Below are 21,917 nucleotides of genomic sequence, written 5' to 3'. Positions count from 1 at the left end.
TCTAGCCGATACTGCTCTAGCTCCAACTTTTCCTTTTCTAAAGAATGCCTTACACGTTCTTTCTCAATGCTCAGCTTGTCTCTTTCCATTTGTAAGAGTAACACCTCCTTTTGCGGCTCAAAAGATAAAGCAACTTCAGTTGAGACCACAGACTGATCAACCTCTGCCACTAAAGTCTGCATTTTACCTGGCAACACGCCTTTATTTACTAATGCAGCCTTCAACACTCCTTTAATCTCATCTTTCAACCGTTTATCTCCAACGTCGACATCATAATGTTCAGTAAGTTTCAAGAGTTGTTATTTAGTACAACTATTCAAGAGTTTCTCCGATGGAGACTGAACAAAAGCATCAACCGTAGCCATAACAGCAAAGTATTGATTCTTGACATGCAATTGAAAACAGCACTTTCCCACTAACTGCCTAACCAAAATCTACTTAACTAAAGCCTAGTCTTCATGCAGTTACTTGCGGTGGGTACTTATGCACTAAAAACCGCCAGAAAGAGAAAGGCAACTGCACAAACAGCGACCCCCTCAATCCTGGGGACGTGCTCCCGAGACAACTGCTCTAACCATGTTCACCGCAACAGAAATTTCAGTGAATGATTCTCAAGAGAGAAACACTCCTTCAACCTAACAGGAAAAGCACTGATTTTAACTCATGCACATTCAATAATCAACACAGCGCATGCCGTAGCTCACACAAAGTTCACACAAGACAGCACACCAACAGTAGCTCCAGTAAACTTAAGTCTACAGCAAAACAACAGTATTAACATGACTGCCTCCACTTAATCTGCCTAACCAAATGGCCTCCCAAACACAATACACAGCAGACCCAGAATAACAAAGCACCACAAATAACCGAACTGATCAGCAATCAACTCAACAGTTGCCTACAAGGCAAGTCCTAGCCAAGACACAACTAGACAAGCAGCTGCAAACAGACCAGCTCTCAATCAAATGTTAGAAAGCTCACCAAACCAGGATAATTGCACAGACGAGCCCCCATTTGTCACAACCCGGCTCATAGGAAGTGACAAACAAATGGGAGACCACACACAGGTTTCTAAAGGCTGTAAGACATATTTAATGAAAATAAGGTAAAGCAACTTAAACACAATTTAAAGGACATAACAGCCATAACTGAAACTTCCAAATGAACAAGATGGGTGCCAGACAGAGAGAGCCAGAGCCAAAGCCAGCGCCACGCTGGTTCAGTCAAGGTGTCTTTATATACACTGGGACTGGCCTCTCAGGTGTGCTGCATCAATAATTGGGTCAGCTCCACCTACCTGCAAGAAACAGGTAAAAGAAAAAGCAAAACAAGGCCAGCCCACTGGCCGTCACAGTGATAACAAACAATATTACTTACAGATGATGCCGTTTATCAGAGGTGAAAATACCTAATGCCAGCATACGACTGTCTGTAATAACTGTCTATAATTTTCAATAGTGTCTATAAGATCTTGCAGGCTACTGTCTGCTATAACAGCTTGTATGTGGATGGAGGTCAGACCCTCCTCAATGCCTTTCCACTGAGCATCGTATGAAGGATTACACCAACATGTCATCGGCCTTCATTGTGCTGCCCAATAATAATCCTAGAGAGAAGGAAGGGCCCCCCCCCCCCCTTATTTTAGCCAACTTTAAGGTTTTATATCTAATTTGGAGCCTTTTACCTTGTCATATGTGTCTGACAACATTTTGTCCCATTGATTAAATTGTTTCTGCCTTATTTCTATTGGCAATGTTTGAAATAAATATAATAATTTGGGTAGTATATTCATTTTATTCGAATCTATTCTCAAATGTAAACTTAGATTAGATTAAATTCCATCTCGCTATATCTTCCTCGATTTTCTTTTGTATTGGTGAATAATTTCTTTCTAATAGTTCTGTGAGATCCTTATGTATTATAACTCCCAAATATTTAAAATACTGTGAGGAAAGGGGACAAAAGAACCTGCGTAGACCACATGGTGGATTCAAACCCAGGAACCTTCCTGCTGTGAGGCAACAGTGCTAACCACTGCTTGGTATTTTTTCTGGTGATTCCCAAAAAAAATAGAATTTATGTTCTAAATAATTCCTGTACTAATTTTACATCAAATATAGAGAGAAATGAGTGCTGGCTCATGACTTTTGCACAGACTGAATGTAAGACAGTGGTTCACATCTCCATCAGTCCCTGCTGTCCGGCTCTACGTCTAACTTTATCTCTCCATTGGATCCTATTTCCTTGGCACGTTCTGCTCCTGACTTTTCTTGAGTTGTCAGATGTTTTAGTTTCCCTGCAGAAATGAAAGAGAACTGGTTCAACATTCGATGTTCTTCATCGTCACTTAAGAACATGTATCAGTGCACTGAGCTCATCATGATCTGACAGTGTGAAACTAAAGCCTTTTTTAAAAGTATGCAGGCAGGCTGAAAAGCCCGTCTATTTGAATTAGATATATAATCTTCATAGCCTGCGACACGTTTCTTACATGTTACGATGAATCTGACTGAACTGATCACTACAGAAGAGTTGTGTCAGAAATAGCTGAGCCAACAAAGGCACAAGTGGAGTGTTGTACCCACTCTCAGTGACAGTGAATGCATTTCTCTGTGCTGATGATGAGATTTCAGAGATGTGTGATCAGGAACTGAGGTGAGCTTATTGAAAAGCTCATTAGCAGATGATCAATAGTCTGAACAGCCTGAGTCAAAAACAGAAAACTGCTGTTCTTGCAAAATGTAAAAAAATAATATTAAATTTGAATGCAGTTGATCAGAGTAATCGCATCACTAACCAGCCGACTTCTGAGTGATGTTTGTGTTTGTCTCGTGCACAGCACGGCCGTTGGTGGCACCTTTGTCCGATGTTTCTCCACACTGGCTCAAATTTACAGGCTCTGCAGTTTGAGGTTCATGTTGGAATGAGTCTGTAGAAATAAACAAGTTCATGCTTCAGTGTTTTTCATAAATGTTACCATTTAACTTCCAACTTTTCCACCAAAAACAAGCCAGCCTATCACACCTTTCTTAAAGGTTCCCATTCAAATACGTTTCCACTCCTTGACTTCGCTTACCTGTAGGACCCCTTTCAGTTGACCTTTGAGTATCACTCAAATGTGTTGTGTGCACAGCTGGCCCAGGTGTTGGTGCGTCACGGCTGTTGGGGCCGCTCTGGTCCACGGTTTCTCCACACTTGCTACAGGTACTGTAGCAAGTGTAACTGCAGTGTCACTGATCTCGTTGTTTGTCTGCTTCTGCACATGCTCCGCAGGACTGCATCAGTCTGGGTTCAGGTGAGCCCAACGTGCCAGAGCACCGCTCCTTTGTGCTCTACCATAACAACAGCCCGCGATGGAGCGAGGTGATCAAACTGCCGATTCCCATCGACCGTTTCAGAGGGTCCCACCTGCGCTTCGAGTTCAGACACTGCTCCAGTGAGTGCCTTACTTGTGTTAATGCTGGTGCTGTCATGGCTAATGGGATGATCCGTGTGGAGAAAATAAATGAGGATCCAAGCACAGGCTTATTGTAAAAATAAAACCCAGAACCGTGACAGGTGCAGTGTAATAAGATGACAGATGCATCTGCATTTCTTGGCATGCAGATGCAGCAGCTGGCTGCTCACTATAATCCTTCCAGAATGATTAGGTGCTGCTTCAAGCAGGTGGTGACATTTTTGGAGTAATATCTAGAAAATATATCTAAATATAACATTAAAAGCATAACCAAGTTACTCTTTGACCTTCTTATATTCAGGCTATATCACTTTGTCTACAATAGTGAAGTAATGAACTGGTTTTCTGAATACATCTCTAATAATCTGAGAGACATTTAACCTCGGTGCTTTTTGACCGTACACTCGGTGCGTTTCTCCTCTCACATGTTCCTTCTTCGTCATTTTCTCTGCAGCAAAGGACAAAGGAGAGAAAAAGCTGTTTGGTTTTGCCTTCACGCCTCTAATGAGAGAGGATGGAACTACTCTCTCTGATGAGAGCCATGAGCTGTATGTCTACAAGGTCAGCTACACTAGAGCTTTTCTGTTTCCTGGCTGCTACTCATCAGCCTTCATCACACGTTAGTCATTTATTCTGCAAAGGAGTCTTTCTGTTGCTGATGATTACAGCAGAAATGACAATATTTACTTAGTACATATGTGAATTCTATTGTACTTCAGTAATCTCACAGTATAACTATAAAGTTCACTTTAAATGTCGTGTACACTTTGTACATGATATCCACAACACCTTTACTGTTGCTCACCAAAACTGTACAGCAGGTCCAACTCCAGGCCTCGAGAGCCGGTGCCCTGCAGGTTTTAGATCTCACCCTGGGTCAACACACCTGAATCAGATGATTAGTTCATTAAAAGGCCTCTGGAGAACTTCAAGACATGTTGAAGAGGTAATTTAACCATTTAAATCAGCTGTGCTGGATCAAGGACACATCTAAAACCTGCAGGACACCGGCCCTCGAGGCCTGGAGTTGCCCACCCCTGGTCTAAAGTCTTACCTCACACACACAAGCTTCATGTTTGCAGCTTTTGACTCAGTTTTGCAGCTACACTTTGACAATGAGGTGCACAGATCTGTTTGAATCACTTTTTCCTTCCTTATTTTCCTCCTTCTCGGTGTCTCGTGTCCTCAGTGTGATGAAAACACGACCTTCAGTAACCATGCCCTCTACCTGGGGCTGCCCTGCTGTAAGGAGGACTTCAACAGCTGTCCCAACATCCCCTCCAGCCTCATTTTCCAGCGCAGCATGAAAGAGACCTTCTGGATTTCCACACAGCTCTCCTCCACCAAGCTCACCCAGAACGGTACGCAGCTGATCTGCAGCCGGCGTTTGAGCCGCTCGTGGATAATGTGCTTAAATATGCACGATTACACGTGAGAATTTCAGACTGTTACACAGAAAAGGGTGTTTTTCCTTTCCACTGTCACCAAGTGCTTGCATATACGGGCTCGTATGATTGTTGGGGTTTCTTTCTGATATTGTAGTTGTAACCTGACATAAAGCAGCTTGAGGTGACAGCATTAAAATGAGAAAAAACTGTGTCACCATCTGTTATGGTTCTGGCATACAGACACCTGCTTTCAGTCGTTGTGCTGCGCTAACAGTGGCTTCCTCATTTATGACAGTTTTTACTCCGTTGTACATATTAAACGGCTGTTTAGCGGCTCACAGGCTGAAGTCTGAATATGAGCCTTGATCCATTTTTCCTGGTGTTTGACATTCCTGTTGTCTTCCAGTGGACCTCTTGGCCCTGCTGAAGTGGAAGGCCCATCCCGACCGGGTCATGGACATCCTTGGACGGCTTCGGCATGTCAGCGGAGAAGAGATCGTCAAGGTGAGGTTTGAAGTCGAACAGGTGGGGAGATTGTTCTGTTTAATATGTGTAAACACTTGTATCTAAAATCCTGAGACTACAGTCAGGATGAAACTGCGGGATCATCATAAGATTCTGTAGCTGTGCCAGATTTGCTGTGTAAGACATTTCCCATGTTGCTGGGCAGGACGTGTTTGTTGGTGATCTCTGAGGTGGTTTGAGGTGGGTTTTTGTAAGCATGTGTTAAAAGAGCTCTACAGTTGTTGTAATACTCCTGTGGTCCCATTAACATTAGCTTGTAGACAACCAGCAACTGGGAGGATACCATGAAAGTGTGTGTGTGTGTGTGTGTGTGTGTGTGTGTGTGTGTCTCTCAGTTTCTTCAGGACATTCTGGACACCTTGTTCTCCATCTTGGATGACAACACAGACAAATATGGGCCGCTGGTTTTTCAGTCATTGGTGAGTGTGGTGTGAGCAGTGCACGAAGAAGAAAATAAAGTAAACAAACAAAAGTAACAAATAATGAGTTTCATTAAATGTAATAATGAGGATTTAGAGACTTGCAGATCTAATACGGATGAGGCTAACTGTCAGTTTCAGTCCCACTGATGTCATCCTCTGAGTTACTGGAAACAGGAGCTCTGACACACCCTAAACTCTGAAAGCTGAAAGATTTTTTATTCTGTCATTTTTCTACTCTAATTTCAGTATGACTGTGCAACAGGAATAAGAGTTACAGTTAAATTTGGAAAATGTGGGTGGGTGATGAAAGAAGGTTACGCTGTAACAGGAAAATAAAATACTGTGGGGTCATGATCACATGATCACAAAGAAAGCACTAAAATATAAACAATAACCTGGTGCCTGCACATCTGTAAATACAAGCTGAACAACAACATATGAAAAGCTCTGTCCAATCAGAAACTTCAGCAGGACAATGATCCCAAGCACAGCAGCAGACTGTCGATGACGATGAGACAGATGAAGTTATTGCTGCATCGTGTGATGGACTTTCACACACTGCCTCTGTACTGTGGCTCAGTTTGTGTTTAATAAGTAATGACATGGTATAAAATGCTGTGTGTTCAGGTTCCTCTGAGCTTCTATTTACCTGCTCTTAACACGAGGACTAGTAGCACTATTTCTTTTTAAAATCTCTTGATAGCTAAACCCTTAGCTTTGAAAGAGGCCGTACTTTTTTTTTCACTGTGATGATTCATTTTCTATGCATTTACGCGTCACTCAAGCATCACACTCACTGATCACAGTCTCTGTCTCACAGGTGTTCATTATAAACCTGCTCAGGGACAGTAAATACTACCACTTCAGGCCGGTGATGGACACTTACATCCAGAAGCACTTTGCTGGAGCGTTAGCTTACAAGTGAGTGTTGCTCTCTAACTGACAGCCTGACTGATTAAAGTGTGATTGTATATTTGTGTACACGTCGTTTGCCTTTATTGCAGTTTGACTTCTCCTGGAATTGTCTGTGAAGGTTCTCAGTCATCCAGGTCATCGTAGTCTAAGGAGCTTGGAAAGAAAAGCGTCTCGACTTGTTTGAGTTGCTTGAAGACGTTTCACCTCTCATCCGAGAAGCTTCTTCAGTTCTAAGGTCAAATGGTGGAGAGTCCCAGATTTAAACCCAGTGGGAGTTTCCCCCCAAAGAGGAACAAAGGACCCCCTGATGATCCTCTACCTAATCACATGAGCCAAGGTGTGAAAGCGGGTGTGGGTCACAATCAGCCAGGTTTTCGGGTGAGCTCATTGTGAAACCTGGCCCCACCCTATCATGTGATTTCCTGAGGTCAGATGGCCCAGGTTGTGAGTGGGCGTTAAGGCGTCTGGGAAGGGATCTCAAAGCTGGATTATAGATGGCAGACAGTTGGTGTCGTAAAGCACCGCCTCTGTTCAAAGATGGTCGCTCACAGTGGACGTAAATGGCTTCTTTCACTCCTCTGAGGACAGATGGTTTGAAAAGAGGAGTGGTGGAGGCGGTGGTTTACGACACCAACTGTCTGCCATCTTTAATCCAGTTTTGGGATCCCTTCCCAGACTCTCCACCATTTGACCTTAGAACTGAAGAAGCTTCTCGGATGAGAGGTGAAACGTCTTCAAGCAACTTAAACAAGTCCAGACGCTTTTCTTTTCAAGCTCCTTAGACTTCTCCTGGAATTATTTCACCACGGTGGCTCAAGGGCATCAGAGATAAATACAGTATGGAAAACTGGCGTAGGATTGCATGCTTTTCGTGCTCATTTAACTTTGACCTCATCCAGATATATTACATGAGAAGTTTTGCTTTGAGTAAGAGTCTGAAAATTAGTTTTGCACTGACTAAATATTTTATAGATGGTGAAACAAAGATCTCGATCTCGGGTCGACTGGGAGAAAATAAAAAAGACACATATAGTTATTATAACTACACAAATTTTAGTTTTTCAGGTCTTTGTGATGTATTTTCGTACATGTTTGGTCCTGCAGAGTGCTGCGACCATCACAACAAAAGGAAAATCTAAGCATTTATTTAAAAATCTAGTAGTTAAACTCCACACAGAGCCATCCTGGGCTGAACGGGTCCTTTATTAAAGTAATGCTACGTTTGCACTCCTTCCAGTGCAGAGAATCAACCCTGTGTGGCTTTTTAAAATGTGTTTCAGGGAGCTGATCCGCTGTCTGAAGTGGTACATGGATCGCTCTGCTGAGGTGGTGAGGCAGGACCATATACAGGAAGCCATGAGGGTAAGAGCTCAGTGCCACCTGGGTGGAGCACTGACCTGAACACTGAACTCGGAATAATCAAACACATGAAGGGCTGTTGGCATTTTTCATCTCTTCACTGAGTTTTATGTAACAGTCTTCACCATAAAGCCCTTTTTAAACAAAAAAACACCTTTTCAACTTTTTAATTCCTCCCACTGGACGTTCTTCTCAGGTAAAATATGACTGCATGCATTCAGAACTACATCAGTGACGTAGCAGAGCTGGGAATAGATGCACCGTCCCAGGCAGATGTGCAGAACGTACCACATTTAGTAGACAAACGCTGCTCAGCACGTTAAAATATTTATCCGACTCAAGCATCCATCCCAAATGGGTCACACTGTCAGGTAAAAAGTGGACGGCGTGAATTATTGAGGACAGCTTTGACACATGCTGCAGTCTCCAGATGTATCTTTTATAAACTGCGTCCAAGGAGTTTTAGCCTGTTTCTGTCTGCTTTATTCTTCCACTAACTTTCTTAACCATTGCTGTAAACAAGGAGCAGCCCAGATGCTGCAGATGTTTCTGTCCTGGTGCATCCTGGGATCTCTGTCCAGATACAAAATGGATCTTGTCTCCTGCAGATGTGATAAAGGCGTAAACTCCAGATGAAAAGAACACTTTTAATTATCTGTAGCTGGTAGGTTTTGCAAAAAGAAAAGAAAACAAAAAGAAAACAAAACTAGACTTAAAGCCAGCAAACATTTTGAGTAAGCAGTCATTCAAATAGTAACAAGAATATTCAAGAAGAGGCTTCAGAATTTGATCTCACATCCTGATAACCACACGTTTCACCAAACCAGTCTCAGAGGGGATTTTACAGTTTGTAACTCAGACTTCCTTTTGACACACAGTCATTAGTTAATGTGGACATGCAGTCCTGTAAAAAACTTACGTGCAACCTTACTGCCAGCTGCAAATGTGCATGATTGACTATCATCGTGTTCAACCCATGCAATCCTCAGAGGGTTTGCAAAACACCAAAAAGCTCCGTCTCAGACTCGAAAGCCTCGGTTAGCATGTTAAATTTTAAAGTTCATGACAGCACAGTCAGAAGGTTTGCCAGGAGAAAATCTCTTCTCTGATTTGCATCTGAACAAACCACAAAGATTTGTGAACTAAAGTGTTCGTATTGCACTGCACCATGTTTGGGTAAAACCAACACAGGATATCAGCACAAACAGCTCAGACAGAGGTGGGAGCTGTGCATCAATGAGTCTTGCAGACCCACGAGAACAAGAGCACGAGCTAAATGAGCGGCCGAAGTTCCCCCACAACCATGTGACAGAGTGATGAGTTTACAGACAGTTTTATGTCTTCTGTGCATTTAAATGCACAGAAGCTAATGTGGAAGTATAAAAACGAGATTATTACACTGAACTAAACTAAAAACTAAAACTGGTTGTGAAGCAATAAAAAGAGGAAACTAGAAAAACAAACTAACTGAAAATAATGTCGTTAAATAAAATCTACAGGAAGTCTTTTTAAGTCTTTGTCAGTTTGGTCATATTTGTCACTAAAAGCATCGTTGGCGTTCATTTTAATTAAAACCTGGATAAGCTACATGATTGTGAGTCAAAGTTTGTGTTTTAGTCTCTGTTCTGAACTCTGAGAAAACCCTCCTGTTCATTTAAAACAAAATAAGTAATCTGATGCTCGAACTAAGAGAAACTAAAGCTTAAAGTGGGAATATTTTATTTAACTTAAATTACCCATCCTTTAAAAAAGTGTACAGGGCTCCCTCGCCACATCGCGGTTCACTTTTCGTAGCCTCGCTGTTTCAACGATTTGTTTGGTGCAATTTTCACGTTGTTTTTTTTTTTTACAGCGCATTGTGTTCTGCGTCCTGATTGGCTGTAGACCATTTTCAATCAATCTCGTGCCGTGTCTCCTGTACAGCACAGAATGCGTTCAGCTTGTCAATTTACATAAATCTTTGCTAGCAGAAGACAACAAACACAACAGTGTCGACGTCAAAGGATTCTAAGGAGCATTAAGTGAAACAAAGCAGTCAGATAAGTCAAACTTCACTCAACTCCTTCTTCTTGCTTCCTCGACGTCCGTACCATTGATTCATAAATGTTGAATTCTCTGGCAGCTGCTCTGTTCCCGTGTTCTGGACCTGAAAACAGGGTTTGATCTTTGGTTTCTTTCTATAATACTGGACTTATTCTTCTACGAAGGTTTGAACTTTAGTTTAAACGAGAGAAATGTGTGAAAATGTTCATGCCTGTCTGAGAAAAGTGTATAAAGTGTGTAGTGAGGCGGTTTCACAGCCTTAAAACATCTATGATAATTGTAAAAAAACAAAAAGTTCGCTACTTCGCAGATTTCACCTTTCGCAGGTTATCAACATCCGCGATAAACGAGGGAACACTGTACTCCTAAAACATTTGAGGTTTGTGTTTCTTTGTAGAACAAAAAAAACCGAGTGAATATTTCATGCTTCTCATTTCTTTGTTTGTACGTCCTCTCAGGCTTTGGAGTATCTGTTCAAGTTCATCATCCAGTCTCGGATCCTTTACTCTCGGGCCACGTGTGGCATGGAGGAGGAGCAGTTTCGCACCAGCGTCCAAGAACTCTTTCAGTCGATCCGCTTCGTCCTCAGCCTGGACAGCCGCAACTCCGAGGCGCTCATCTTCACTCAGGTGAGGAAACCTGCTGCAACAAAAACAAAAACATTTTTTCTTCCTTGTTTAGGAAGCAGAGAAATCAGAAAAATCGTTTATTGTTCTGATTTTGATGTTGAAACTGTTGTGTCGTCATAGTTTACAGTAGACAGCTAACAGTAAAATGTACTTTAGTTTAGCTGCTTCCCATCTTCTTGTAGTTGCCTTAATCTGACTTTTATTTCACTTCTGTTCCTTTTTCCACTTGTACCTCGCATCTTTCCTTGTTTCCTTTCCTCATCTTCTCTTTCAATTTCCCCTAAATCTTTGCTCCTTCAATTGGGTCCCTATTATTCCTCCTGGGTCTCCTCCACACCCAAATACCACAGGGCCCCCAGCCTTGTCCGGGCCCAAATCAAGTCCCAGGTCCCGGCGCCGGGCTTCCCGCTCCCTTAGCACTAGCTCCTGCCCCGGGCCAACTGCAGTCCACTGTCCCAGGACAGGTTCCTGGCAGCGGACAGGCCAACTGCACTCAGGCCGTGAGCGCCAACGCTCTGCGGCCGACTCCGCTGTCAGTAAGTAAACGTCTGGAAGAAACCCACATCACCCCTTTAACCCCGTGAAGCCCCCATTTCACCTCAGAGAGCTCTAACCACACACACACACACCTGTGGTCCTCCACACACACGTCCCGGCTGATATAACACACAAGTACACGATGTCCTCTTGCACTCGCTGGTCACACATGCCACATGTCCTCTGACTGAGCATGTTTGTTAATGACATCCATCCTGATAACTCTTCACTTCACTCGCTGTAGAGACAAAAATGTTTCTTGCACCAGGCTGTAAACGTGTGTCTGCTGTTTTCAGATCCAGGCTCACGTGGCCATTACAGGTACTGCAGGTTTGGGACTTTTTCAGCCATTTGATTCACGCAATAGGAATAAACTCGTTTAAATAAATGAATCTCATGTACTTCTTCCTATTTTTCAATGAGGCCTCTAAACATTTTCCAAAATCCACAATTTTCACCAGAAGAACTCTTAAAGAAAGCATTAAAAAGTGGAACTAAAACTGAAGTATTTGCCCAGGACCTCATAGGCTTAGATTATCTTTATTTTTTGAACAGGTGAAATATAGTTAGTAAGTTAAAATAAAAATACAAAGAGTGGAGAAGAAGTTTTCATCCAGAGTTCAGCAGCTTTCAGTTTTGTGCCGCTCTGAGTCCAGTTCACACCAGAATGAACCTGTTTTTCTCCACGTCTGCTGCAGCTTCTTTGTTGTGCTAAAATCCGTCTTTGTGTCCCGTTCACTCTGTTTAAACCATGTTATTAATGATCGATACCCCTGACTTGCTAGTGTGTGTGCTTTGTCTTCCTTTTTTCAAACCTTTCACTTTCAGCTCTGGTTTGTGGAATAACTTCTGTGTGCCTCTTCGTACGAGCTGTTTTGTAAAAACTGTAATAGCTGAATCTGAACAGATGTCTACCTGCTGACCTGTGTGGATTTATGACTCCTCGTGTGGGTTGGCACCTCTCTCCTGTGGACACTCCACTCCAGTCACTGAAACCAGGATTGTTCCTTATAACCGACTCCTTCTCTCTCTCTTTCACTCAAACCTTTTTGACTAACACCCCCTGCTGCCCTCCTCCCTAAATAAACCTCTCCCCTCTTGTCATTAACGCCTCTTCCGTCCCTCCGTTTATTCTCAGGCTGCACTTTTGAACTCGTTCCCAGCCATCTTTGATGAGCTGCTGCAGATGTTTACGGTGCAAGAGGTGGCCGAGTTTGTGCGCGGCACTCTGGGCAGCATGCCGTCCACCGTGCACATAGGACAGTCCATGGATGTGGTCAAGCTGCAGTCCATAGCTCGGACCGTGGACAGCCGGCTCTTCTCTTTCCCAGGTAAATGTTTGGATTCATTCATCCGTTAATGTAATGCGCTGTGATTTTTGCCACAGGACTATTAAAATCAAAATAAAGGTTGTGAATGACTTTAAAAACAAACAAGAGCGAGTCAAACATGCAGCAACCCAAATACATCATCAACTAGAGGTCCATCCATCAGTTTATTCTCTTAACAGCTGATAGTTTGGGGTCCCAGCAGTCACAGGGAAAGAGTCGACCCTCAGAGGGTCACAGGGCTAACACAGAGTGACAACAAACTCTCACATCCACCTGTGGCCAAGTTAAAATCACCCGTCTACATAACCAACATGTTGTGAAAGTGCTGTATGGTTCAGACACGTGTATTTGTCTCAGCGTAAGGTAACGTTACCTTTCCTTTTTTCAATAAGGCTCATTCACATAGTGGAGATTCCTTACTGTCACCACAGCTCTGTGCGACGTGCTGCACATTTACCATCTCTGAACAGGGAACGCTAATCTAAAGAGGTTATGTCCCCAGTTACAACCTGACATTTTCAATTTTGAGTTTCACTCTAAATCGTGAACCCACACAAATGCAAACGAGTGTGTCTATATGACTCAGAACTGAATGTGTTAATGTGAAGGTGAGACTGACTTTAAAGTACAAAATTAATGCCTGACAGTTTCAGCACCACGAGCTGATGCTGAATAGTCTCAAACTGACACATCAAAATTCTTTCTGGTGAAACTTTATGTTCGAACCCTCCTGGGGGAGGACGTCCACACGGCACGTCTGCCAACGTTGCTAAACAACATTTCTGCTGTGTAATCGGCCATGAAGCCGCTCAAATGCAGATAATAAGTGACTTTGATATGTCGGCGTTGTCTCTGGTGTTTGTGTGTAGTTAACCCGTCATTGCCTCCCTGTGTTTTTTTCTCCCCACTGACAGCAAATGTTTCTAGAGTCGATATACACCAGGCGTACCTGAAACCACCATCTTACTCACTGTGCGTGACGGCAGACGCTCATCTGCTTTCATGTCAGTCAGTGACTCGACTAAGAAACAGAAAATATTGTTCCAAAGACCAGAAAGTGTTTCATCTGATAAAAGTGACATAATTCTCATTTTAAGCTGACACTAAATCAAGCAAAAGGAAAAAAGTGATGTAACAGTAATAGTATAGAGTAATAATAACGATGTATCAGAAAGATGTGGGAAGTGATATTTGTGCTAGCAGTGTGAAATCTGTTTCATGGCACTAACTTGACAGTAAACTTTAACTTGTAGCTACAAAAGCTTGAAGAGCTGCACAGTTTTCAGATGGATTTGTTTCAGGACATGAACCAGACCAGAGGAGCAGGAGGCCGACTCCCTCTGAGCAGCATCGCTGACCTGCTGTTCCAGTGAACAGCAGCGATGTTGTTGGGTTACGATCCACAGACACCCTAACCGCCATAATGTAACGTGTGTGTGGTCCTTCTCAAATAAACCTGAACTGAAGTAAACTCGTGTGTCTGTTTTGTGTTCCCTCAGAGTCTCGGAGGATCCTACTTCCTGTGGTCCTGCATCACATCCACCTGCACTTGAGGCAACAGAAAGAGCTTCTCATCTGCTCTGGAATACTCAGCTCTATATTCTCTATCATCAAGACCAGCTCGCTGGTAACACACACACACACACACGCTCGAAACACCGCTGCATTCAAATCTGAGTGTCATTGTGGGGTTTGAAAGGAAACTTATCCCAGAAGCTAGAAGAAAGAAGTCATTCCCAGCTGAGGCCAGTCCTGGTTTTGCAGTTTTGTAGAAGGTGAACCAGATGGGTCCTTTGTTTTCCCATGAGCCTCTGCTCCACCAAATTTCAAGACGGACAAATGTCCGTGCCTTTGCAAGAAAAATAAATCCATGGTTACAGCTGCATATTCAACAAATCAATAAGCACCTTCTGTGTGTTTTCATAATCACTTTTCATTGACCTGAATAAGAAACATGAGGCTAAGGAAGGATTTGAAGGAGAAATCACACAGAGACAAACATGATGTTCAGATTGTGGCTGCAGTTGTGTGATGGTGGTCTTTGTTGATGTGGCGCTGCTGTGGTTAGAACGTGAACAGGAAGCTCAGTAAATACTTCAGACTTGCTGTTTCATGTGAACTGAACAAACAGAACTTCAATACTTAGACTTAGAGTTTTATTGTCATTGTGCAGTTTCTTGCACAGCGAAATTGGGTAGCTGGAGCACAAAGGTGCAAAAGTAAAGAAGAGAAAACGATATACAACGAGGGAAGAAAAAAGCAATATATATGTGAGTGAACTACATACATGCTGTATGCATAGAAACATTGAAACAGAAACATTGTGGGGCTGTATACAAGGGCAGTTATATAATGTAATACATAAATAAGGGTGGAGGGGCTTTGGTCATTTAGGGTGGAGATGATAATTTCACTGAGACCTAAATATTACACATGCACCAAAGAAATGTTGCACAGAACATGGAAAGACTGAGATATTGCACATAGTTGATCAACAGCAGCGTCAGGGTGGATGTGTTGGAGAAGTCTGTGCACACTCTTAGTTTGCATTAAGAGTTCTGACAGCTCACAGGAAGAAGCTGATCTTTAGTCTGTTTGTTTTGTACCTGATGGATCTGAACCTTTTTCCAGAGGGCAGGATGTTGAAGGGTGGTGGTTAGGGTGGAGGTGGTGCTTTATAACTGCTCTGGCTCTGGAGAGACATCTTGAGCTGGCAAGTCCAGGGAGGAGAGTGGACAGCTGATCACCTTCTCTGCAGATCTGATGACCCTCTGTAGTCTTTTCCTGTCAGCTGTTGTGCAACCTGCGTACCACACAGGGATGGCAACAGCACGCTCTCGATAGTGGCACGGCAGAAGGACACTAGGAGGTCAGTCTGCAGCCTGTTCCATCTCAGAACCCTCAAGAAATGGAGGCGCTGCTGGGCTTTCTTTACTAGGGCTGATGTGTTTGTGGACCAAGATAGGTCCTCAGGTATGTGGGTGCCGAGGAACTTAAAGGAGGACACCCTCTCCACATAGTCACCATCTATGGAGAGGGGAGGGGGGTCAGTTCTTGTTTTGCGGAAGTCCATGACCACTTCCTTGGTTTTCTTGCTCACGCTGCCGTGTCCCTGTGCTGCGACGATGATTTACTTTAACTCCTAATTATCATCTGTGGCTGAAGTATAATTAATAAATGATCATCAGAAAGAAAATGCAGAACAAATGCAGTAATGGAGACGTAACCAAGTAAGTTAGAATAAAACCAGCACTTCATTTATTAAACGTTTACATGATAAAAAGTTTCACAGGAGGACAAAAACTGCCAAATCTAACAGGAACTTTGTTATTAAAGTAGTGAGACGTTCATAGTTCCCCTGCAGGCCAAACAAACCGCTGTCAGGTTAAAACATATTAACGGCTCATGAAATGAGTGCAGTAAGTTCAGTGATGACGCTCTTCTCTTCTGAGGCGTTGCTTTTGGTGCACTGAAGTCTCTGAAGTATTTGGACACTTTCACCTGATCTGAACTGAAACTGAAATTCGTGAGCACCAGTGAGAAACCAGTGTTTATTTCCATTAATACTGTGAATGTTTAGTGTTGCAGTGAGCCTTCAGTCAGGTTTTCCTCTCAGGAGCAGGAATGTGTGAGACACAGCTGCAGCAAAGCACCTAAAACCTTCAAAATTCATTATTGGATACTGACCCTTATAAAAGTACATGAAACGCACAGAGAGCAGCTGTCCTTATTTCTCTGCTCTGGTTTCCTTTTCTTTATGTCTCCTTTCCTTCGTCTCTTCTTCCAGGACACGTCGGTGCAGGAGGAGGTGGAGATGATGGTGGAGTCCCTGTTGGACGTCCTCCTGCAAACCCTGCTGTCAATCATGAGCAAGAGCCAATCGCAGGAGGCGGTAAGGGGTCAACGCTGTCCGCAGTGCACCGCTGAGATCACTGTTAGTAACTAACAATACGACTACTACTACGTCACCTCCCGGCCCCTCATCCACCCTGCATCCGTCTGACTGTCTGTCTGCTGTAGGGCAGGGCAATATTATATTCATGTTATAGCTTTGTTGTCCCTTTATACTGTCGTACAGTTACACGATGGCAACAAAATAAGAGACGGGAGATCTGAGAGAAGCGAAAAGTGTTAAAATAAAAATGAAAAATGTTGGTTTTGTCAATATTGCCCTCTCCTACTCCATCATCATCATCACTGACCCATCCTGCTGTTACGTCTCTTTGTGCATGCGTTAAAGAACTTCCATCTTTATTTGTATTACTGTGCAGAACGATATCTTAGTTAAATCACAGATATGTGAATCTGAGTCGTCTGGGTTCATTTGTATTTTGTAAATTTGATGCATTTTTATTGACTGTTCACCTTCATTTACATTTCATTTCATCTTTGGCTCAGTCTCAGTCTGCTCATCTCCTGCCCTCCTGTTTAACAAGGAAGCAAGAATAAATAAAGCAATGAATAAAAATAAGAAAAAAGAGTCCAAAGAAGTGTTTACAAACTATTTTTGTTAATATTCTATTTATGTTATTATAAACGATAAATTGACAGTTAAAGTTTAGTAGATAGGTATTTAAAATTTTTATAGAAATTATAATTCATCATGTTAAAAACGTTCTTGCAACTTTATAGTTTATGTCAGTCTTTGGTGTAATGCAGTTCATTTTATGCAGCATTGACAGAAAGATTTTGTGAGTTTTTATTTTGGATCAGCTGCTTCGTTCTCCTTCGTCGTTCCTCCTCCCACATGGAGGCGCCGGCTTTCCTGCAGGGTCTCACTTCACACTCATCATATTTTAATACAGACTACAATTTTTCTTTATCCAGATTAGGTGGTGATAAAAACTAGATTCAAACACGAATCCATCCTCTGAACTTCAGCATTTTAATGCAGTAGATCAACACAGAAGTTTGATGAAGTTTGCGTGAGTGAGAATTATTTAGCGCCCTTTAGAAAAAAGTGGAGTGAACTTGTATTTCCTCGTGTCTTGTGTGTAGTGCTGCAGTTTTATCTTTACATGAAGGCTGGAAAAAGTTACTGAAACATAAAGTCGTGCCAGCAGAGAGGCTAATAAAGAGGGGTCAGTTTGGGAAAGAGCCCGACTCATCCTGGTGCATCACCTCACTGTTGACTCCTTTGTGTTTCCATGCACTTACATGACTGTGCCCTGCTTCCTGTTGGCAGGGAGAGTATGTGTCCTGCCTCCTGTCGCTTCTCCGTCAGATGACAGATATCCACTTCCAGCACCTGATGGAAAACTTTCAGAGCAAAGATGAGCTGAAGGTACGGAAGTCCTGACTCACTGTGAAACATTACAACACGGAGAGGTTTTATTTTTAATTCACGCTCTCGTCTCTTTCCCTCTGCTCAGGAGTTTCTGCTGAAGATTATGTGTGTGTTTAGAAATCTGATGAAGCTCAGCATTTTCCCCCGAGACTGGAACATCATGAGACTCCTCACCAGCAAGTAAGACCCCAACTTACCAGACAGGCTGGAAATACACGAGCGTTGACTGAGTCCGATCGCTGCTGGATCATTGGAGTAAATATCAAAGCAATGCATGTGTGTGTTTGTGCAGCATCATCCTGACCACAGTGCAGTACCTCTCTCCTGCTCTGCACAAGAACTTTACAGAAGCCGACTTTGACTTTAAGGTAACTTCTACTTTATGTTTTTATCTTTATCATTTACCTTTAACTCTTAGTTTAGTCTTTATTTCTTAGTTAAATTCTTAATTTATTGTTACATCTGTTAGACCCTTTTTTATTTAACTGTAAATTTTTTACTGTAAATTTTATAAATCTTGTCAATTTCTGTAGTTTAGTTTAATGGTCGGGCATTGCACAGCAAAAGCATTGCACAACATGTTGTACTGTGTATGATTATGTGTGTGACAAATAGGGCTGCCACGATTGGTCGACTAGTCACGATTACGTCGACGACTGATTTAATAGTCGACGCGCCGTTTGAAGCTTTGTAAGATCACAAAAGACGCAGGAATAAGTAGTAGGATTTAAGAGTGTAATAACGGACTGAAACAGAAGATGGCAGCACTGCACGTACAAGGATGCCAGCTGCCGTTAAACCCCGAAGAAGAAGAAGTAGCTCTGTCCCAGAATTCATAGCGCAGCCCAGCTCAGTTTCCAACAATGGCGGCAGCTAGTTAGTTTTAATGTTACTCTTATTATTCTTTTTGGGTCACAAAATAAACGTTTAACATGTTTTCAGGCGAGAATGTAGCTGTGTAAACCTCAAATATCTGCTCAGTTTATCAAGACACCACATATTTTCAAAAGCGCTCCAACGTTTTCGGAGACGTCTGTTACCCACTAGCTCGATAGCTAGCCGGGGGCAAGGCTCACTAGAGCCGTGAGAACACCGGACTCCCGGCAAATCGTTTTCAAACCCACCGCCGTCTTTCGCTACTCAGGTTAAATATATGTAAGTCACTTAGATAACTTAAAATGTTATTGTTTGGCTTTTTTTTAGTATTTTATTTGTTCCTGAGTAAATCGGTTTGGCTGAGATTAAAGTTATAGTTTTTACACAGCTGAATAAACGTCAAGCAGACAGCTGATTATCAGAAGTGTGAGATGCTCGAGAATTTACTCCGGTGTCCCGTTATATTTTAGATAGCAAGGAGTTTATTAAACTTCACCGAAACAATCTGCAAATGTCATTAACATTTAATAAACTGTCATCTTGTCTTTATTTTTAGTTAGCACATACCTTAAACACGCTGTAAGCTAATGATAGTTATATAAGAGCAGATGGATGCTGGTGCAATAAGCTGTAAGTTTTATGTCCAATGGATGATGATCTGATTAGTCGACTAATCGCAAAAATAATCGGTTACAAGTCGACTATCAAAATAATCGTTTGTGGCAGCCCTAGTGACAAATAAAATCTGAATTTTGAGTTTGAACTTAACGTCACCCTGTCAGGTGCACACAAACCACAGTGACTGATAACAGTGGAAACGGCCAGGTGTAACAAAACCCACCCAAGTGTCTGACAAAGCTGCCGTCCTCCCCTCTCTTTGAGTCTCCTCACTACTAACACTAATGTTGTTTTTCTAAATCATGAATATAATTCAGATTATTTCTTTTATGTCGTCACTATTTTGTGGTTTCATGAAACAAAGCTCCAAACCCTGTTAGACTGAACTGAAGCTGCTGATTTACTGAGACTGAAACAGACGTGAGGCAGAAGTTTTGTAAAATGTGTACTTCATTATGTGAAAACTGACGGGTGCAAAGAGTGAGGGCTGAATCACTGTGGAAGCTGCGTCCAAAGGGCCGTTTGCAAAGAAAGAAAACGTGTTGTTAGCAGTGTGTGTGTGTTGTGTGTGTGTGTGTCTGTGTGTGTGTGTGCAGGTGTGGAATTCCTACTTCAGCCTGGCGGTGCTCTACATCAACCAGCCCAGTTTACAGTTGGAAAATTTGAGTCCTGCTAAGAGGAAGAAGGTCTTAGACAAGTAAGGACACACACACACACACACACACACACACACACACAAAGAGAAGAAAAACACAGATAAGAAAAAAGAAAACAGTAACAGCTGCTCCATCAGACAGGATGTAGTGACAAATTTGACCTTTGACTGAAGGGTAAACGATATTTTCTTGTTTTTTTTATGTTCTTTTGCTTTTGTAAGAAAACAAAATTCTTTCAGTTCATTCATTCAGTTTTTATGTTCATGTCAGTCAACCAAAATCATTTTAAATACCTAGTTTCCTTTTTTAATTCACTGTAATAACTGTGAACTTGACACATCCTGCTATGTTCCCATTAATTAAAGATTGACAGATTAAAGGAAAACGCAGTAGTGCCTGCTGTGTTGGTTTGGGTCCACATCGCCGTGTTTCACATTGATGAGTATGTGAGGGTTAGATCACTGTCATCAGTGGGTGGCTGCATGGACAGACACTGCACTGCAAAGGTAAGAGCTGCACATGCAGGCTTGAAGGAGACCAAGTTGGTTATTTGTTGGGTTTTTGTGGACGATCGAAGTGAAACATCAGATGAAGCTGAGCTGGGGCAGCAGACGCTTGTTTGTTATCATGACCAAGCCAGCGAGGACCTCTAATTTCAATTCAATTCAATTTTATTTATATAGCACACAATCACAACAACAGCTGCCCCACGGTGCTGTTTGTTTCACTGATGTCATTGTCATTAAAATGCACCACACCGTGGATGTTCTTCTATTAGATCCACAGTGTGGCTTACAGTCAGGTGTTCTAGGCGACTTTAAAGGGAAGGTGATTATAAATCGTTAAAGTTCTTTTCATCACTTTTATCTTATGGTGAAACATTTCCTGATGTTAGCAGTGCAGGATGGTAATACCATAATCCACAGTGCCTGAAGTCTGACAACAATCTGAACGATGTGCTACGACGAGATTTTCCTCTGCTGGAGATTTTGCACTGTCCTCCAAACATCTTTTCTATTCTGTACGTGGCAACACACACATTCATACAGACGTTGGATGTTAACTGCTGGGAAAATGCTGAGAGCCAGTTTTCTTCTTTGAAGCATCCAAACATGTCAACTTACTTTATCAGTCCTGCAGAAAAACATTTAATCCAGGAAAAGCTTATTTCCCTTCTCCATTAGCTCTTTCCACAAAATATTTCCAGGAACCGCAGCGCCTCCTCGGGCTCTGGAAGCTCCTCCACTTTTCATTTTCACTTTCCAAGAATTGTCAGAATTAGAGCAAAACTAGGCTGATGCATATTAAGAAATGAGGGAGTCAAGATTAAAATACATTTTACTCTGTTTCTTTTTAAATGTGTATTTTTGCTGTTAAATTGTTTCAATGTGGTCAGAAAGTGAACAGCTTGAGTCATCGGAAAACTATTAAGAAAACTAATTTAAACCAGCGGTCTCCAACCTTTTTTGCGCCACGGACCGGTTTATGCCCGACAATATTTTCATGGACCGGCCTTTAAGGTGTCGCGGATAAATACAACAAAATGAAACTAGTACCAGTACCGAAAAAAAAGAAGATTTATTCATAACACACGTGAAAAGACCCAGGAAAACCGAGTTAACGATAAAAACGATAACAAAATAACGCTGAAAACCAATTAAAAACCCTGAAAACTATACATTTCACACCTGAGCCTCAACTCTCGTGGCCCGGTACCAAACAACTCACGGACCGGTACCGGTCCGAGGCCCGGGAGTTGGGGACCGCTGCTTTAAACGATAAAATTAGATTTACCACCTCAAACAAATATAACAGCTGTTACTCCTTTAATTTAAAGTGAATGAGTCAGAGTCAGTAATACAGAGACTGTTTGA

General features: G+C 42.3%; 2 protein-coding genes across 8 annotated transcripts in view; one reads left to right on the top strand and one right to left on the bottom strand.

The window, feature by feature from the left end:
- Nucleotides 1-21,917, bottom strand: part of LOC146387779 (butyrophilin-like protein 1) — a 413,480-nt gene that overhangs the window by 187,368 nt on the left and 204,195 nt on the right. The window lies entirely within an intron of this gene.
- The window catches only part of LOC146387789 (dedicator of cytokinesis protein 3-like), a 241,037-nt gene that overhangs the window by 198,895 nt on the left and 20,225 nt on the right, over nt 1-21,917 (top strand). For 5 of the 7 annotated variants that reach the window (XM_084929595.1, XM_084929594.1, XM_084929593.1 and 2 more), the window contains 15 exons: nt 3,274-3,436; nt 3,912-4,018; nt 4,647-4,818; nt 5,252-5,349; nt 5,706-5,789; nt 6,613-6,713; nt 7,988-8,069; nt 10,568-10,738; nt 12,414-12,606; nt 14,106-14,233; nt 16,394-16,540; nt 17,792-17,890; nt 17,979-18,073; nt 18,186-18,261; nt 19,984-20,084. In XM_084929595.1, the coding sequence (XP_084785721.1) occupies nt 3,274-3,436; nt 3,912-4,018; nt 4,647-4,818; nt 5,252-5,349; nt 5,706-5,789; nt 6,613-6,713; nt 7,988-8,069; nt 10,568-10,738; nt 12,414-12,606; nt 14,106-14,233; nt 16,394-16,540; nt 17,792-17,890; nt 17,979-18,073; nt 18,186-18,261; nt 19,984-20,084 (1,817 nt within the window). Of the gene's footprint in view, nt 1-3,273; nt 3,437-3,911; nt 4,019-4,646; nt 4,819-5,251; nt 5,350-5,705; nt 5,790-6,612; nt 6,714-7,987; nt 8,070-10,567; nt 10,739-11,088; nt 11,275-12,413; nt 12,607-14,105; nt 14,234-16,393; nt 16,541-17,791; nt 17,891-17,978; nt 18,074-18,185; nt 18,262-19,983; nt 20,085-21,917 lie in introns of all 7 variants that reach the window. The other 2 variants (XM_084929600.1, XM_084929597.1) reach the window with 2 other exon arrangements.

This window comes from Perissodus microlepis, chromosome 5, assembly GCF_051167445.1.
Source record: "Perissodus microlepis isolate ML-2025 ecotype Zambia chromosome 5, ASM5116744v1, whole genome shotgun sequence".
Taxonomy (NCBI): Eukaryota; Metazoa; Chordata; class Actinopteri; order Cichliformes; family Cichlidae; genus Perissodus; species Perissodus microlepis.
This window is presented reverse-complemented; position numbering and strand designations above follow the sequence as displayed.